The 19,646-nt window shown below is 41.8% G+C and overlaps 1 protein-coding gene across 1 annotated transcript in view; it reads left to right on the forward strand.

Moving 5' to 3' along the window:
* MAN2A1 (mannosidase alpha class 2A member 1) overlaps positions 1-19,646 on the forward strand; it is a 229,426-nt gene that overhangs the window by 161,530 nt on the left and 48,250 nt on the right. Inside the window, exons 18-20 of the mRNA XM_025203529.1 lie at positions 752-866; positions 16,061-16,194; positions 18,816-18,957. Coding sequence (XP_025059314.1) covers positions 752-866; positions 16,061-16,194; positions 18,816-18,957 — 391 coding nt within the window. The remainder of the gene's footprint in view (positions 1-751; positions 867-16,060; positions 16,195-18,815; positions 18,958-19,646) is intronic.

Below are 19,646 nucleotides of genomic sequence, written 5' to 3' on the forward strand. Positions count from 1 at the left end.
GCTCTTCCACGCGTGCCCCCGGGTAGCTGGAACTGTGCTTGTCAGGTTCCACCTGTTCCTGGAAGGGGAGAGGGCTGTTCTGGGTAGGGGAAAGGGTAGGCTGTCTTTGAAAGCCATTGCTCCATGATCGCTGCAGTGGTAGCACCAGCAGCTGTGTCTACCAACAGAGTTGCTTCCCTGGGGCAGTATTGGCTTTTTAACAGCCATGGCAATGAGCAAAGCTACAGCTCTTCTCGCCATCAGCTGTCAGAGAACCAGCCTTTCTTACTCCCTTGGAGAAGAAAATGAGTGGAGCACTGTGGGATACTAGGGGATAAAGATCTGGTAAGGACGAGGTCATGGGTGGCCTGGCCTAGTGATTAAGCCATTGGCAGGGGGCAGGAACCAAACCACAGGCAAAGTCAGGGTCCCGGAATCAGTGACCAAGTTACCAGCTCAAAGGGAAATCCACAGGGAGAGTCCAAGTCACAGATCAAGACAAGATCCAGAAGTCAGAAACCAGTGCCGACAACAGCATGGTCCAATAAAACATATTGCCAACAAGAATCCTTGTCTTGCAATAGAAGTTATGATTTTTTAGTACCTAGTGCTTTGTTCAGACTTCTAGACCTACATTGTAATATGCATTCTGCATAAAAGCTATTTAAAATTAATGTTTAAGGCTAATAAATTATATTTTGCTTCTTGACAACAATATTAAAACAAATTATTTTTATACAGTTGTAATAACTTCGGCTTTTTATTTTTGCAGCCTTATATATTCACTGATCCACCTACTGTGAGAGTTACTCATGGAAGGCTTTTCTCAGAAGTAACATGTTTTTTCCATCATGTGACACACACAGTGCGACTGTATAAGGTTCAGGGTAAGGAACTGCAAACATGTAGTCATGTTTTCTTGCTAATTGTTGTTGTTTGTACATTTTTCTTCCTAATGCTTTAAGTACGTTTATGCCCGGTATAGTGCTGGCACAGAAGTTGCCTTCTGATTGTCAGGATCTATTCTTGAGTCTGGCACCAGTTACCCAGCTCAAGCCCAACAGATTGGCTGTCTAGTAGAGAATTCTCCGAGTCATGGGAAATCTTTGATGTAAATGGCTTCCGTATTAGGTTCCCAGAACTGATTTGGATTTTTGTATGCTACCCCAGTAAACATAATAATAAGAGCAATTATTAAAATGAGGTGAAAAAAGTAATACTTAAAAATGGACCTTAATATAATTAGAATGTTTTGCTATTTCTCACCTTCAGTTTCTGAATTAATGCTGTTTAAAGTATTTAATTCACTGTGACACTGAATTATTACTATCTGCTGGTGATGCTTGCTAGGTAGTGTCACATTTGTCTTCAGAACTGTAATTAAACTGAGGTGTCCCAGTTTGTGGCATCAGTGTTTGAAGTATTAGATTGGTATGGGTTACCAGTGTCTCACAGGTTTTTGCATATTCAGTCCCCAGGTCCATAATGGTACAATGATTTTTAATGATCTCTATGGCATATATTTCCTATGACTGTAAAGCAAGATGTTGGTTATCAGTTTGAAGCCCCTAGGAAGCAAAACTCAAAGTCTAATGTTTTTGTCCTTTCCCATCCAATATATTTTATGAACAATATTTGTAATAAGATTAGCTGAAGAAAAACAAGTAGCCTGAAGTCAAGGTGTAATGAGTTGTCACTAAGAATATATGGGGAAAGGTTCATTTGGTCTGAGTGTTTGCAATACATGGAAGTATTTGGCAAGGAAGGAGATATTACAAAAAGTTAACTTTTAACATAGTAAAGATACAATTTTTATTTTGAGGCTTTCTTTAGTTAGAATTAAATAAATTTGATTTCTTTCTTTGTCTCCCTTGCCCTCTGTTCTGCCATAAATCCTTTCTTCCTTTCCAGCAAACAAGGAAATGAAAGAGTTGACACTGAAAATATCTGATAGCCTGCTCACTTCCAAGTTCTTCCACCCCCCACCCATCCTGACATTCTAGTAGCTGTAGTCTAACTCCATCTCCATTTTTTTATTATTATTATTATTATTCCCTTGGGGACACAAGCTGATTGCATTTTTCTTTGCTTTTCTTTCATGGCTTAAACCCTGGCTCTTGTTAGTAAAGCCTCCTGAACAAAAACTATGGATGTTGCTTTATCAACTCCTACTTGTGTACTTCGCTGTGTGTATACTAGCAGCCAGTCCAATGTTTTCTTCCTTTGAGTAAGCATCATGAAAGTCTGCAGGGAAAAGAAAATTGGAATCTTTGCCTTTGCTAAGAGAAAACAGTACGCTTCTCCTGCAACATCCTGGAAAAGAAAGATCGATATTTAGAAGAAGGAAAATACTGTTGTGATGAGGTTCACCATTGTCCTTGGAACCTGCTGGGCATTGGCCTTCCAAATATGGGGGTGTTATTAAGGCCCTTTTTGTGAGCAAGTTCCTATCCAGCAAGTAGGGCTATCATGTTGGGGTATTTTTGCCAAAGGAATCTCTGGATTATCAGAGGTAGAATGGAAAATGATATAGGCGTGAGGCCTAAATACAGGACCAGAATATTATATGGTGTTCTTTATTTGGGAGGAAAGTTTTGAGAAGTCCGCCTACTAGGCATTCACTTGATAAGAGCTTTACAAATTATAAAGCCATTCTATTGTCATTCATTAAGTGAAATTGGGAAATTTCTCACTGAGAATAATTCTTTCTTCTTTATTCCCCTACAGGAATCCCTATCCAAGACAATAAGACATAATAGCTGCTGTTCAGTAACAATACCGTGGCAGACAGTTTTATCTCTAGTGGAATTTTCTTCCCTCCACCCCCTTTATCAGAGGTGCAAATAGTGTTAGGTAGTAGATGCTAAAGAGCAAAAGCAGCCCTGGACACCCTGCCTTCTGTGACTGTCTTGGTCAATGGGGAGCTAATCTAAGTTTTGTTTTGCTTATGCTTCTTTCTCTTTCTTCTCTTCAAAAGCAAAGAACAGTTTCTAAAGAACAATTTCTTAGTAAACTTACAGTTGTGGCCCTATGCATTGGAAGTCATCTTCTTCTGTAGCAAATTTGAGAGAGGGATTATTTCTAGTCCTGAGAGCTTTACATTTATCTTTCTTCCTTTTGAGATTAGAAGAACAACAGCTGATAGGGGTATTATGTTCTGGTTGTTCTTATTTAGCCAATCTCTACTTTAGGCTGTTATGGAGATTCATAGATTTTTAAGGATGGAAGAGGACATTAAGATGATCTATTCAGACCTCCTACATAATACAGGATATAGAATTTCTTGAAGTAAGTCATGAATCATGGCAATTAGATCTGTGCTAGAACACATCTTGAAGTATGGAAGAATCCATCACATCCTTTGCTAAATTGTTCCAGTGGTTAATAGGTGCTGTGATGAGGAGACTCTTGAGCTTGTAACCACTGAAATATTATTATGCCTTTGACTGTTGGAATAAAAGCTATCTGCTGTCAGAAATCTTCCTCCATAGAGAGTTGGAAATGGTGATCGTCACTTCCTAGCCTACTCTTCAATAATTTAAATAGATTGGCCTTCTTTTACTATAAACTGGTTTTCTAGACTTTGAATTATTCTAAAGGCTCTTCCCTTAGTCTTTTCCAATTTTAACTATCCTTGAAGAGTAGATTATAATAATGGATGCAATATTTCAGTAGTAGGCTCATACTGTGCTCTGTACAGATATAACACTTGCTTTTTTCTCTTGCTTGATATGCCACTGTCTAGATGTGCAAAAAAAAAAAATCAGATTATGTAAACATGTATGTAGCAGAGGAACATTTTTATGCGTATATCAAGCTGGCAGTTATAGTTTAATCCTGAAATGGAATAAACAAGAAATAATGAATATTAGGATGTAAGTTAGAGGCCTTTTTATATTCATGGAACATTAATTTATTAGTTTTAATATTAGGTCCCTTCCAGGTCAGCTTTTACTGTGTGGATAGTGCTCCTCAATCAGAAAACTTGGCATTCTTAACCAATCAGCAGTTCATTAATTTGCCAAAAACCACATGAGCATATAATCAACCTTACATAGATCAAAAGTGGGTACATATGACTGTGTACCTACATTTGATCCATGAAACAATTGTATGCTCATGTAGTTCTTGACAAATTAGACATGAATTCAACATCCATGTATGGTGTGGCAAGCAGTAATAACAAAGAATAATGCAAATTACCTAGATGTCTTATTTCATTTATTTATGAGCTCCATTATCACGGAGGTGGGCAAAATACAGCCTGTGGGCCAGATCTGGCCTGCCAGGCACTTTTATTCAGCTGATGGCACCAACCAATGAATTGTACCACGCTCATCCCTGCCGCCCACAAGAGTGGTAGTGAGGCACCCATGTATATACACGCCCCCAACACACCCTGTTCTGCCTCACTCCCAGCCTCATGAATGGAAGGTCCCTGCCAGGGACGTGCTCAACTTCCCTGGCAACCCACTTGCTCTGGACAACAGGTAGGGAAGCGCTCGGGGCAGAGGTAGAGCATGGAGCCGGCCTGGCAGTAGCACCAAGCCCTTGCCCAAGGGGTGGCAGCAGCATGGAGCTCAGGTGGGCAGGGTGTGGATGTGAGGAAGGGTGAGAAGGTCGTGGGGGTGGTAGGCGTGGGGCCCCCCAACCTCCATATACTCCCGCCCCCATGGTGCACAATCCCGGCAGGTGGTGGCAGCAACAGCAGCAGCAGGTAGAGGTGCTCAGCATAGTCGTGCTCAGTGTAGGCACTGGTTCCCGGTGGTGTGCGGTTCTGGCCAGTTCTGTACATCACGGTAAGGGGTGCATCCCCCACCAGCCTGTCTCTATTACTAGTGCTCCCTGCTGCACACATGCAGCTCCTGCACTCACACATCATCATAGGGAAGCCCCACACTCTGGAGCTGGCTGCTTTTCCCGCCCCTGTACCTGGACTCCAGGTGGCAGGGAAGGCAGCCGGCTCTAGTGGTTGGGGCTTCCCTCCTGTGCTGTGTGAATGTGTGGACTGCAAGGCAGAAAGCAGCGGTGGTAGAGATGGCTCAGTGGGGGCTGTGCCCCTCACTGATGTTCAGTGCTTACCAGAGCCACACACCATTGGGTACCAGTGCCTGTGCCAGGCATGAGTGCCCCAAATGCCCCCACCTGCTGCTGCGCTATAGAGGGAGGAGTGTGGGGGTGTCCCCTCACCCTTCTTCACACCTCACAGTTGCCCCACACCCACATCCTGCTCCCACAGTCCTCAACATATACACATCCTTCAGCATACCTCATTGTGTCCCCCCACACACAGCCACACCCTTCCACACAATATACAAGACTAAGAATTTATTTTTGAGTTGTTATGCAGTCACCTCTATATACAGTATGCAACCACAAATCATGACAAAGATATTTTTTGTAATAAAATTAAAATATGTTATAGTAGGTGTTTGACTTTTAGTATATGATCTGTTTTTTCTGATTCTAAGATGGCAACCCCCCCCTTACCAATATGAGTATTTCCAAGGGGCAAGAGGAGGGACTTTTGGTGGCACAGTTCAGGGGCTAGGGGTGGGACTTCTGGCCCCAAGATAGCAACCAGGGGGTGTGGCAACTGTCAAGGGGCAGCGCTACCCATATGGCCCTAGACAGCTCACCAAACCATGTTAAGCAGCCCTCCACCTGAAATAATTGCCCGCCCCTGCATTATCAATTCATTGGCCCACCTAACACATTTATAATTCAATTAGGTTTCCAAGGAGTATGAATGTGATTGTTTTAGGGAATTTTTACAAATATGGTTTCTGTTACTTGAGTTGTCCAGTAAGGAAAAATTTAGTTTAAAACATCAGTAGCAGTTGCTGAAGTTCAAGTTTCTTTTAAACTAGTACAATTTGGGTTCAATGGAGAAATAAGACATTTAATCCAACAATTTCTATACCATTGGAGGTGCCCAAAACATTAGCAGTATCATTGTTTTCTCCTCTTTTCTTCCTTTGATGAATAGTAGGCTTTTAGACTCTCAAGTTTTTGAATGATCTGTTTGTACTAAAGATCCTAAGGTTGCCATAGAAAAGCAGGGGAAGCTTTGTAGCTGTGGGGTTAATGTTAAGTCTAAAAGTCCACTAGAACATCTACTATATGATTGCCTATTATTTCAAGGGGCTAGACTCTGATCGAAGTGATCTCTGCCAGCTGTTTGTTCTATTACTAATTTAAAATTGAAAATGCAGTTACTGAGGTCTTTTCAAAAGTGTAGACTCAAGATAATTTAGAGTTATCTTTATGAAAGAAAATAAAGAGAAATGTAACTTCTGAAATTAAAACCTGCTGCTATTACATCTCAGCCCTTGTAACCGTGCGCTAGGGGAATGCTGGTCCACACAGTTGGTTTTAGTTTGGTTGTGCTTCTAGATTTTATAGGTGCTTCTGTGGTTCAAAAAGTTCTGGATTCTACACAGTGATCTGAGGTTTACTTAGAGAAAGGCAGTAGGTCTTTGCAAAGCTTTGGTAGCCAATTTGATTCGGAGTAGATTCGGCGGCTGAATTTCCAAATCTGAATCGAATCGGGAGACCAGTTAAAAATGCTGAATTGAATTGGAAGCCTCCGAATCAATTTGGAAAAGATTCAGCGCCGATTTGGAGATTTGCCCATAGACTAAAGAGGCAGCAGTCCTTGAGGACACTAGACACAGCTGCCTCCAGCTGGTAATCTGTTGTGGTGGGTGGAAGGGGAGGGAAGGGGTGTGGGGGGGGGCAGATCAACACCCCTACAACAAGGGAGGGATTGGGGCTGGGACAAGTTGCCCAGCTGGGCCAGGGGGGCACGGTGTTCGGGGGGGAAAGACTCTTGCCACTGCGCCCTCGAATCTGTATTGGGCGGGCTGAGCTGGGTTGTGATCCAGACAGGCAGTGGAAGGCACTGGGAGTGGGGACTATGCCCTCCTGCTACTTTCCACGCCTCCTTGTGCAGATCTGGGGGCACATGCCCACTCCCATGCTCTCCCGGACCAGTGACATGCAATGGCAGGAGCCCCCCCCCCCCCACCCCCCCCCCCCCCCCCCTGCCCCCCTCCGCCCATGACAACAGACTTACCAGTTGGAGGCAGCTGTGTCGAGCATCCTCTAGGACTGCTGCCTGTTTAGTCTATGGTCGAGTCTCCAAATCAGCACCGAATCTTCAGATCTGAATCAGCTGAATCGAATCGGGAGTGATTCGAATCACTGAATCGAATCACTGTCCCTCCGAATCAACTGAATCCTAATCGAATACTTGCCACTTCACACAGGCCTAGAAGGCAATCTTTTTTTCTATTGGATACATCTTTTAGCATATGCAGTAGAAAAAGAGACTTTATTTTGAAGGAATAAGACAGATTATTCACATGTGGAAAGTTGGTACTTTTAATTCATAAACTACATACACACAGCTCTACATTAGGATAAAAGCTAGTAACAGAGTTTTAAAAGTTTTACTTCTGAAACTATTAGATTTTCTTGTCACTTAGCACGTTTAAGTTAGAGGATATATTTCTTGTCGATGCCTGGGAGTATTCCATAGCCAGATGGGGAGAATCAGAGGTTCATGTCTTGAAATCCTTTATATTTGTCTCTCAATTATTCTCCTTTTCTAAGGAATAATTAGGGTCTGGAATTGTCAATTATCTGAATGCTGCTTGTTATGGAAAAGAAAATATATAAATCTAGAAAGAAGCATCTTAATTGTGAAGGGTGCTAGAATGACTTATCAACATATATTAAAGGCATATTTGATAACTATATTATACCATGCCTGAAGGTCTCTCAGGTGGCTTGCTGACCCCCTAGCCTCCTGCCTTAGCCTGCTGTGCTCCCTGGCTCCCTAATGACCTCCCCACCTTGACTGCCATGCCTTGATGTTTTAGTAATAAACCTGGGAGGTGGTCCACAGATGGCCAGGAGATTACTGTAGGTGCCCTTCCTCACACTTCTTGTTATGGGCCACCCCTAGTCTGATCTAGGTTGATAGTCTAGAAATCCCCTGCTTTCACTGAGATCTCACTTTCTTTTTTTCTGGCTTACAATTATTGCATGGGACCTGGCACCCCTATTAAAATCTATGTTGAGTAAGCCTGTTTCCAGTTCCAGGACACCTCCCACTCAGTGCCATATGCTCTGCCTCCCTATTGGGCTTCCTCTTAACACTCACCATCTCCCTCACCAATGCATTGGCTTAGGGCCTTGATCAGCCTGTTCTCACAAGTTCTTTTGGCCCTCCACGCGCTGAGCTCTTCAGGCCGTGCTAAGCCATTGCAATATTCTGCACAAGGGATAATCTGGTGTCTTCCCTTCCAGAGGGTTCTCAATAGCATCCCCGACATCTCCTCCATGCTTCATGGTACAACAAGTAAAAGCCCCCTGTAACAGAAAATCAGTTGCAATGAAAAGCTCATGCTTCCAGAGTGCCTTCCCCCTGTTGGTAGGCCCACAATCACTCAGCACTGCTGGGTTCAGACACTCTGCCTCAGGTTAGTGTGGTCCTGTCAGGAACTCCTTCTCTCCATTGCCTGAACTAAACCGCCCACTCATCCCCAGGAGCTCAACTTAAATGATAGCTAAGCTCCACCCCTTCCAGGCAACATGCAAATAGCATTCAACCTTAAAGTCATGTCTCCCATTTTTCCACATATACAGTTATGGGTAGGGGCCTTGTTACATATGTGTCTTACTTTTAGCCTGTCTTAATTACAGCTTCACATTGAAAGTGCATATTCCATTGCCCATCAGATTCCTAAGTCCTTTTGCAGTTAAGCTTCATTATGAAATCTATTACACCTAACTGTTACATGAGAAGTTATAAACATAGCTTGCTTCTTTCCTTCAGTAAAACTCTTGTGTTTCAAGATCATTTAAACAGGGGAATCAAACAATAGTCATGCCTCCTCTCTGCAGCCCTCTTACTATGGATCACTTTCACTGTAGAACCTATGTCTGGACTCAGACACAACCATGATGCATAAACAGAACTAATGTAAACTAACTTCTGTTTATTTAGAATAGTGGTGCCCAGCCTTTTTACCTAGCAGGCCCAGATGGGCAGTGCCTGGTCCAATGCCCAGGGTGGGTATGATGGGGTCCTATCTGGCTGTGCAGAGGAGGATGGAGGACAGCCTGGCCCCTGTCTGGCTCCACAGGTGGGGAGTGTGTGATGTGGCATGGCCTGGCACCGATTTGGGAGTGTTGGGGATAGGGGGCATGGCTCAGCTCCAACTCACCATGGGGGTCTTAGGAATTTAGAAGCTGGGGAGGCCAGTGGTTATGCCACTGCTCCCCCACTGCCAGATTTCTTGACCCATGGGGAGTCCTGTTGGCCAGGGGTCACATCTGGTCCTCAGGCTAGAAGTTGAGCACCCCTGATATAGAACAAGGATCTAAAACCTCCAGGCTGGATGTGGCCCACGAGGGATTTTATTCTGCCCAAGAAATCCAAAAAATCCCTTTCCCTCTTACCATTTAATTTGTTGGTTTGTATGGGCAAAGGAAGGAAGATTCACCAAAATGTTTCATGCCCCCATTTGGGAATTGCAAGATTGTTATGTTCATGGTAAACTCCCTGTCTTAGGTGCCCACTCTTATGGGCTAACACTTGAGTTGGCACTATTTTCTATAAATCACAGAAGGAATATAGCCATCAGTAATGCACTTAAGATTTGTTTAGATGTTAGAAAATTTTTCTAACTATCAGAGTTGAGCCATGAAACATTATTCAGATATGTTGTGGACTCCTTATCACTATAAATCAATTTCAGAATTAGACAAACATCTGTAAAGTGTAGTCCAAGTATACTTGATGTCACCTCAGAGTGAGAAGAACTGAATGACATCTTGCAATCTCTTCAGGTCCCACATTCTGATTCTGTGAGATTTTTCATTCTGATATTATCTAAAACAGTATGGGAGTACTGCAGTAGGAAAAGCAAACCTAGATCTCTTAGGACTCGAGGACCGTTTATCCACTTGGATGGTCAGAGGTGAGTCTCCTAGCCATATGGAAACATCAGGAAGTATCACACATAGTTTTGATTTAATTAAGTATTCAGTTCTTTTTCCCTTTAATTTCTGTTAGTGAGAAGCTGCTGAAAAAAAGTAATGATGGAGAAAGGAAAATTATTTCCACATTATAAGTATTTTTAGTTGTCTTTGATCTGCCTAGTAATTTATGTGCCCCTATCACCCTTGCATCTGGGAATAGGGAACCTTTACAAATGGGAAATGGGGGTATGGACAGAATGAACAAATTAAACTAAGTTAAAAAGAAGACCCATTTCCTATGTCTGGTCTATCCTGTGGTAAATGGAAGCTAATCTGGAGAATTTTACTCATGGCTGAAACAGCTGCTAAATTATTGCAGCTGAGCTTCCATTTACTGCAAGATAGAACTGACACCAAAGTACAGCTGTCTTGTACTGGTACAGTTTGGTATAATTGGTTAACTTGTCCACAGAAAGAACAAATAAGCTTCCCAAAATAATCACATAGGATATCTTGAGCTGGGAACTGAACCTGCTTCTTCCAAGTCGCAGTCCATAGTCATCCTTTTTCACATTGGTGGTGTGCCTTCCATTTTTGGTGAAGTGCCTTTAATTGGAAATGATGGAAAGCAAGTGAGAGTAATGCAGGCTATGGTTATTTTATACTTGCAGCATGGAATGTCCATTTGTGTTCATTATGCATATATGCCTTAATGGTTTTTAACACTATGGAATTGTTTTTTAAAAATCCACGAATTGAGACATACAGCTTCTACAGAGTATGGGCCTATAGAGGTTATAAGGCCTTACCTACACATTTTATTTAAGGCCCGATTAACCAATTAATCATACTTTAAGTGGTCACCTGGCCACAGGTTCAATCAATTAATGGCATAATAAAAAAGAATAAATTACAAAGTCATTCCACAAAATATGTGTAATAGCTGTGTAGCTGCTTCTTGTCATGCCATTAATTGAACATGTGGCCACAGGCCCCTGTCCCTGGGAGCCCCATCAGCTGCTTGGAGCTCCCAGTTCAGGGGCAGGGGAGGGCATGTGTACCCCCAAGCCTGGGATTGCCCCGTGCACCTCCATGACTGCGAAACTGCTGCTGACACGGGTATCCCAGCTGTGGAGGTGCTCTAGGCACCCGCATGACAGACCTATATATATATATAGGGTGTGTGCTTATGCAACTATTAGGATACGTTCTTTAATTACATGATCAGTTGCATTTTTTTCATAGAATTATTCCCTCAGATAATGAATAGATTGGATGAAGAAAGAGAGAGAATTGTGGTTTTCACAAAGGGCAAGAGAGATGTTGTTTCTTGACTTAGGATGTTTTGACTTTACAGACTAAATTACTTGGTCTAAATTTTAGTTGAATTTAAAGATAGAGACAAAAAATACTGTTTTTATAAAGCTATGAACCATCAGCGTATAACTCTGTCCAGCTATGGGGTTGTTTTTTTAAATAATATATTGATATAAGTTTTGCCCAGCAATTGGTGTATTCAACAGAATCATTCATGCTTTGTGGCATCCAGTGAGGCAGATCTTTTAGCGTTGACTGTTTGGGGGTCAGGGACCACATGTGACCTCACCTTTTAAAAATAAGGTATAGAGACAAAACTTTGCCAGTTTGTGCTAACTACCCACATCTGCTTGCAGTGTACTTGTCAAATGTTACTGTACTGCAGTCTTCAGCTTTAGAAAAGCCTAACACTTTGGGATTTATGAGATGGGAATGTCAGAGGATATAATTGGGCAATCCATCAATGACATTGTGGAGATTGGTGAACCTAAGAAAACAAGAGGGTGTCCACCTTCTTGATGGTAATGCATACTTTCAGTACAGAAGATGCAGAATAGATTTACCTGCACCAAACTGGCCTAAAGAATTTGGGGGGCTGCCATTTTCCAAATTGCTCTCTCTTCCATTTTTCCGTTTTCTGTGAGACTTTTTTAATCATGATCTGCTTCCTAGACTGGGGTCCACTCTGCAGATTTCTGTCATCCTAAAATTCTTGTCCCACTGCTGATCATCTCACATTTTATAGAATTGACCCTTCCTTTCAACCTGTGCACTTCTCCTATACTCAGAACTGGCAGTAGATAATGTAAAGATGGTCCCAAAGCTAGCTGTCCTTTGTTGCCTTTGCACATCTCCTTTTCTTCCAGCAGCTCTCAGTAACCTGTGAAGAGCATGCTACATGGTTCCAGTCCATGGTCTCTTTTGCATGATAGACTAGGAAAAAAGCCACACCACTGGGCAGTCTGGTGATACTTATAAGAATACTGAAGATTTTGCATCATAATGATGTGTACATTGTCAGAACCTGACAGCAGTGAGTGTTTAGTGACAGGAGGAGCTCAAAGTGGTAAATATCCATTCCATACCATTACTGCATGTCAAACAGCACAGACATTCTTGGCATGGTCTTTCTGCCTGACTTATGGCCAGCAGAAGTGGAGACATCAAGACATCTAGGGGCACCAGATGCAATTTCTTAACGCAATTCCTGAAGGTGCTAAGCAGCAGCAAAGTGGCCTAATTAAGGTCACTTTCAGGATTTAGCAAAGGGGGGTATGCAGGGGCAGCAATATGCAGTGCAGAGTTGGCTGCACTCCCACTCCTGGTCTTCTCTTCCTTCCCCCGCCCCCCACAACCAAGGCAGGTAAGCATCACCCTACTTTTCCTCATCCTCCCCAGTTCCCTGGGAGGCAGGCATGGGGAGAGGGAACCCCATCACTGCCGCTGCTGTCATTTGTCTCAGCTCAGCCCTGTCCCTGCAAGTAGGCAGGAACAGCTCTGGAGCTTCCCTTGCCCAGGAAGGCAGCAGTGACAGGCAGGGTAGGGGGAGATAGAGAGCAGAAGAGATGTGCCATGGAGGAGAAGGCAGGGAAGATTCTCATCTACTTTGGGGACTTCTAAGAAGTCTCCAGAAGCTCCTGCATTATGATTTTGGTCTCAAAGTGGGGTGCAGTCATGCCACTCCACCCACTTTGGATCTACCCCTGGGCATAATCACCACCTCTTATGAGAGTGCCAAGTTGGTATGATGGGGGTAGTAACTGGACACCTGTTCTCTGCTAGTAGAATGAGTGTTACAAGGTTCTATGCTGGTGTACGAACTGTTTAAAAATATACCAGTTTATAAGTTAATTTGTAAACAGCAAAAGGGAATATAAAAAAGAATAGGCACAAAACCTGCAAAAAAGCCTTTTTGGAGCAATTCAAAACACTCAAGCAATTATAAGTTTTGATAAATAGCTGTTTTCTAATGAAGAAACTTCCTAAGCAGTTCTGCTCCCCACAGCCTGGAAATGGTTGGAACTAGGTTCACCTTGTTTAGTCAACAGTAGTAGTTATATAAATCATAGTAGTCAACAATAATAGTTATATAAAAATTCAGCTGTGGACACTTTCTTATGAAAATGTAACAGATATGCAAGAGCAATACAAAATAATAAAAAATTCAGAAGACAAGGCTGGTAAGGAAGATGAAGCAAACAAGTATGATCACGTTTAGAAAAAAGACTAAATGCAGATGTAACTGCAAATATACATTTTCTCAGTAATGTTTGTACAGAACCCAGATAACTTAACTTATCTTTGTGCTGTAGAACATGTTTTGATAAAGTGCCTAATCTTGATCTAAAGATTTTAAGTGAGAATCTAATACATCCCTAGATAAATTACTCTTGATATTTTATTAACCTTGGTGTTAAAATCTGTGCCTTAATAGTGAATTCGTTTAGTTTCATCTTCCAGACATTGGAAAGTCAAGCGCTCCAAAGTTAAGAAGTGCTAGAAGTGAAGTTGCTTGGGCTAACTTAACTTTATGAATATGCAGTGCAATACAGTCTTCAATTATACAATAACAGGATGGACAGTACCTATAGAATAGCCATTCAGTTTGCTTTCTATCGCTTGTCATTCATGTATGACCCACACCTTATATAATACACATTAACCAATATTGGAGCTAAATGCAACTTTGCAATCTTAATGTATTTTTAGAATACATGAGTTTGTTTGTGTGCCTGCTGGGGGATTGTAGATTATTTTCTAACTTATTTCCTAGGTTTTAAACCCCCCCCCCCCCCCCCCCAATCACATTGAACCCTTCAGGACCATAGTGTAGTCTCCTATTTGAGCTAAAGAATGCAGCTGGCAACTGTTTTTCTTATGTGGACTAGCCACTAGGGGAAAAAGATAATTTGCTAGTGGCTTTTCTAATATGTTTTCTTGCAGTACTTTAACTGTAGTATCTGACTGCTTCATATATATCTTTATAAATGGAGGTGTTATTAAGTTCAACATTTTTTCACTGTGGAATAGATATCGACAGGTCAAACCTTCAAAAGTATCCTTTAATTTTGGGTGCTGATATTAAGATCTGTAAACTTGATTTTTTTCATAGTACTTATTAGTATTTGTATAGCATTTTATATGTTCAAAGTACAGTTTCAGTCAACTCCAGTTGTAATTGCAAGCATTCAGCACCTCAGATGTAGCCTTAAGTGACATAATTCATGTACCTACAATATGAGGAACACAAATGATTGTCTGAAAGTTTTAGTTTTCTAAAACCCAATAGGTATTCTGTGTCAGTGATAGACTCCAGTTCTCTGGCTTAGCAATAAAATGCCTTAAGCAAATGTCTTCTAACTTCTGCAACAAATGAGACACAAGTTTTACTATATGTATTCTAGATTTGTTGCAGGGCAGCATCATCTAGCTTGTGTACTGAGTGAAGAAGTGTTTCTGTGAAGAAAATAGTATATGACTACATAATCAAAGACCATGACAGAGCCAAATTAAGGTTGCACAGAAAACCTTAACACTGGAATAGTCTAACTGTTACATGTTTGACTCCTGTTAAAAAAAACTGCTGTGTAAAATAAATAAATAAATGAAAGTTTTCAAGTGCACTAACTTTAACTTCAGTAAAATATAAATCCTTGGTATAATGGATTTCTACATGTTTATCTGACAAACACTAAACAGCCAAGTGGTGTTACATTCTGCGGAGAGAGGGATGCTCACTCCTGCCCCCTGGTATCCGAGCCGAAGCATTTCACACAACTGTGAAATGATTCCCAATCAGTGACATTTTGGAACAGTTGAGTTGTTACGCATACTACCCTTTTTGTTAGGGTTGTTGGTTGTAGCCATGTTGGTCTAAGGACATAGGCAAACAAAGTTCTTTGGGTAGATGTGATATCTTTTATTAGGCCAACTTAATACAGTAAAAGTTCTGTTATCCGGCATCTTACAAGCCAGCATGCTCCACTAACCGGCATGCTGGCTTGCAAGATAAAGTGAAACCAGAAGTGCCACGAAGTGCCTACCGTGGCACTTCTGGTTTCTCTGAGCCCCCGTTGCTCAGGGCAAAGCAGCCTGCACTGCCAATCCCCCATGGCCTGGGGACATAACAGGCTGTGCGGGACCCACCTCCCTGTCCAGGGAGGGGCGATGCTGTGGGAGGGGCGGAGGAACGCCCCAGACGTGGTGTGAGAAGCAGCAGCCGGGGCCACTCAATTAACCGGCATATTTTGTTTTCGGCATCTCCCGTTCCCGGGGGATGCCAGATAACAGAGCTTTTATTGTAGTTGGAAAAATGGTTCTTTGCAAGCTTCCCCCCTCCACAAACACCTACCTGTCTCACAGCTATAGTCTTCCATTCCCTTTGATCCTCACTGCCACACATTTGCTTTTTCACAGACCTGCATTTTGCATATTGTCTTCTATTCTACCCAGGAGAGCACCCAAAATACCAACAGACTCTCTCTATGCCTGAAGGAGGGTGTTTGTGCTCAAAGCTTGCAGAGAGCCATTTTCCAAACTATTTAGTTAGTCTAGTAAAAGATATCATGTCTACCCAAAGAACCTTGTCTGCCTACCCTTTTTATAATACTGACATTTGCACTGGTCCCAAAACCTGTCTCTGTGTGTTTTGGATAGAAGTTAACAAGGATAGAAAGGTGATAGAGGGATTTTGATCACTGTTTTGTAAGCTGTGTTCTGTAAATACTTTTTTAAATAATTGGAAATTTTAAATGTACTTTTTTCCCTGTAGGGTTAGAAGGCCAGTCCCTTGAGGTTTCCAATATTGTGGACATTAGAGGAGAGTACAATCGTGAGATTGCGATGAGAATTTCATCTGACATAAACAGTCAAAATAGGTTTTACACTGACCTTAATGGATATCAGGTAATTACTCTGCCAATTTTGAGTGTAATAGATATAGCAACTTAGTATATTATTTTGTAACACTGATTTTTATTTGGTTATTTTGGTCCTCTTTAATCAAACAATTAATTCCTTAGTATTACAATATGCTAACTTATTTTGAAAGTAGGGATTTGTTTAAATATATACTCTTGTTTCCTGGTGTTGCTTAGAGATATGGAAATCATGAGGTTACTTGTTTGTGGGTTTTTTTCTCCCATGACTCAACAACATTACTTATATATTACTCTATATGTATTAGGACAAGCCATTGTCTCAGATATATAAAACCTTGTTCTTCTGTTATATTGGTACTGTACTACTACTGTTATATATTTAGACTTTTTTGTCTTTTTGATTTTTTTTTTTCTGTGCAGTGCTTTAGACTTCTTCAAAGATATACATTCTGTGTATGTGGTAGCTAATAACTAATTTATTGGGAAGAAAAAGATTTCTTTAAAAAAAAACAGTATTTTTATTTTTCATCCATTATAATTTGTTAAATGCTATTAGTGTTCTTTGTTCTATAAAATATGGAAAAGTTTTTGCTTTGGAAATATGACAAGCTAAATAAAGTACTAAGGTACATGTTGTTCATAGAGGAAGTTAGCACGTTACAAATAAATGTTTCTTGAGAAATTTTCAGTCGCGCGTATTTTTACTCTATTTAAAAGCAAGTTTAAGATCTGAATAATTTCTAAGGGATTATATTTTAATACCTACTCCATCAGGATGCCATAGAATTCTGCAGCATCAGAAAACTCCCAGTTCCCCTTTGCATGTTATCAGAATGGCGTCATCTCTAGCAAAAGACATGCTATTTTCTGTAAAAGTTGTAGATGATGATGGCTAAAGAATAGAAGCTCACAAACAGAATGGTGGAGGCCATGTATGGATAATTTCAAAATTCCATCCATGTTCACACCTGTTTCTTTCAGGACCTTGTTATGATGCTAGGATGACATGAAGTATATTGGATGTAATTCTTGGAATCAAAGAGTAGCTTCACATAAGCTAACATGGTATTAATAAACTATCACATGTTCTACTTGTATGTTATATTCCTCTCCCTTTCAGTCCTATTTATTTAGATTGTAAGCACTTTGGGGAAGGGACTTTCTCTTGTTCTGCATTTGCTCAGTACCAAGCAGATTGAGGCCCCAGCAGTGAGAGAGAGAGCAGGGCACAGGTAGGAGCAGGGGCTGGGGGGCTTGGGGGACAAGCAGAGGCCTGAGGGGCATGTGCCTCCTGGGCCTCCGCTTGTCCCAGCCTGGCCAGACCCACTCCCCCCAGCCCCTGTTCCTGCCTGTGCCCCACTCCTTCCCTCACTGCTGGGGCCTCAGTCTGCCCCACCCTGCCCGCTGCCCCTTCCCCCATAGACTTACCTGCTGGTGGGGTCAGCGCCCAAATAATTTTTTCTCAATCTGGCCCCCCCTTCTCTACCCACAGACTGACCTTTAGGTGGGGAGGGGAAGGGAGGGGTGGTGGCATAGGGTAGATCTTGGGTTGCTTTTTAATTCAAAAAGTGATCTCGTACCCAAAAAGGTTGGAGATCACTGGACTCTAGTAAGCTATATCACTAATGATGCATATGATGAAATAAAAATGAAGCTCATTTTCCTTAGTTGTGTTGTCTCCACAGTATGGGCAAAATAAAAACTCACCCCCCCACTATCATCAAATATTATCCTGAATACACTGAAAAACAAATCTATTGAATAAGATATTGCTATATCCCCATGCATAGGTATGTTCAAAGTCGTACTGCAGTTTCCTAAAGATGATAAAATGAACAAGAAATGAGAAGATTATTTACTACTATTATAAATGTATTCATGTAACTTTCAAGAATGTAATTGGAATTTTTAATTAGTTTCCTCTGTAAATCCTAGGAATGCCTCTCGTACTACCTTGAACTTACACATCATCTGCTCTGTAAAGGAAGAAAATTCTCTCTCAAATACCACTTCTTATTCTGCAAACCATATCAGTTCTTTGTGTGGATTCTCTTGACGAACACTTCAGTTTTCAAAAGTGTTCTTTGAACTAGAGTTAATCTCTTATGCCACTTCTAAAATGGTGATACTGGCCACAAATCTCTAACAGGCTATATAATACAATGGAGTGGCAGCTTTGGTCTCTGCTGTCAGTCATTGTTTGTAAAACAGTGGTTCTTAACCTTTTTTTTGTATTGGACATGTTTATTAACATCAGTGGCCAGTCCCAACCCAGTGCCCCTCACTCCCAACCTGCTGCTCCCTGCCCCCAACCCCTCAGTGTGTGGGGCAGGGAGTGGGTGTCTGAGATGGGGGGGAGGTATGGGGGTCCCCAAGCAGCCTCTCAGAGGCTGGAACTCTGCCAGCCTATAAGGAAAAAGCCAGTTTCCCACATTTTCTCATTTAAAGGACAATCCATTTTTAAAGTTTGTTGATCCATTTTTGTTTGCAACCCTTTCACATATATTCTTGTGACCCATTTCTGGGTGGTGTCCCGTGAGCTGAGAAATGCTGTTGTCGAGCATATAAGATAAATGCTTGAAATTTGTTTGTTTTTATCATTTTATATCTCAGTAGAATTTACTGAAGTTAATTTTGATGTTACAGATTCAGCCCAGACTTACAATGAGCAAGTTGCCTCTTCAAGCAAATGTCTATCCAATGACAACAATGGCTTATATCCAGGATGATGGAATTCGATTGACACTTCATTCTGCTCAGTCTCTGGGTGTTGCAAGCTTGAAAAGTGGTAAGTATGGTATGATGATTGTTTTCAAAATCTGACCTAGGTGATAAATCAGCTAAAGTGCACACATTATTAGCTTATAGATCACTATGGTGCCAAGTATTGCTACTTTGAGTATTGAGGCAAGGAAAATTTGTCTTAAATCTGGAGTTTTAGTAATTTTAGTCAGAGCAGAGGGGTTGCCATTCTCTAGTATCGCTGTGTCCAATAACTCTCAGCCCCACCCCTTTAGGGCTTCTTCTGAAGATGAACGTATATGAAAATCTACTCCAAGGGGAAAAAAAAATCGGACTTGACTTGTTAAATGTAGTTTTTAGAATCATAGAAAAGTAGAGTTAGAAGTGACATTAAGAGGTCACTTAGTCAAATCCAGTGCTCAAGATTAGAATCATACCTGTCTGAAACCAATCCACAGAAGTGTTTGTCTAATACAGCGGTTGTCAACCAGGGGTATGCAGGAAGGGGTTAGGGGGTATGCGTGTGTGGGGACGGAGTGCTGCCACCCACCACCCCACACCACTGCCTCCCAGGAGCAGGGCCAGGGGGTGGGGGATGAGGGCAGTGGCTTCCCTGTGCGGGTGCATGGGCACCGCCCAGCTAGCTGGAGGTGTGGGGTGCATGGGAAGAGAAGCCATCCACCACCCCGCGCCACTGTGTGCAAGTCCCCCCCCCCCCCCCCCCAAAAAGGTACC

This window comes from Alligator sinensis, unplaced genomic scaffold, assembly GCF_000455745.1.
Source record: "Alligator sinensis unplaced genomic scaffold, ASM45574v1 scaffold30_1, whole genome shotgun sequence".
NCBI classification, from domain to species: domain Eukaryota; kingdom Metazoa; phylum Chordata; order Crocodylia; family Alligatoridae; genus Alligator; species Alligator sinensis.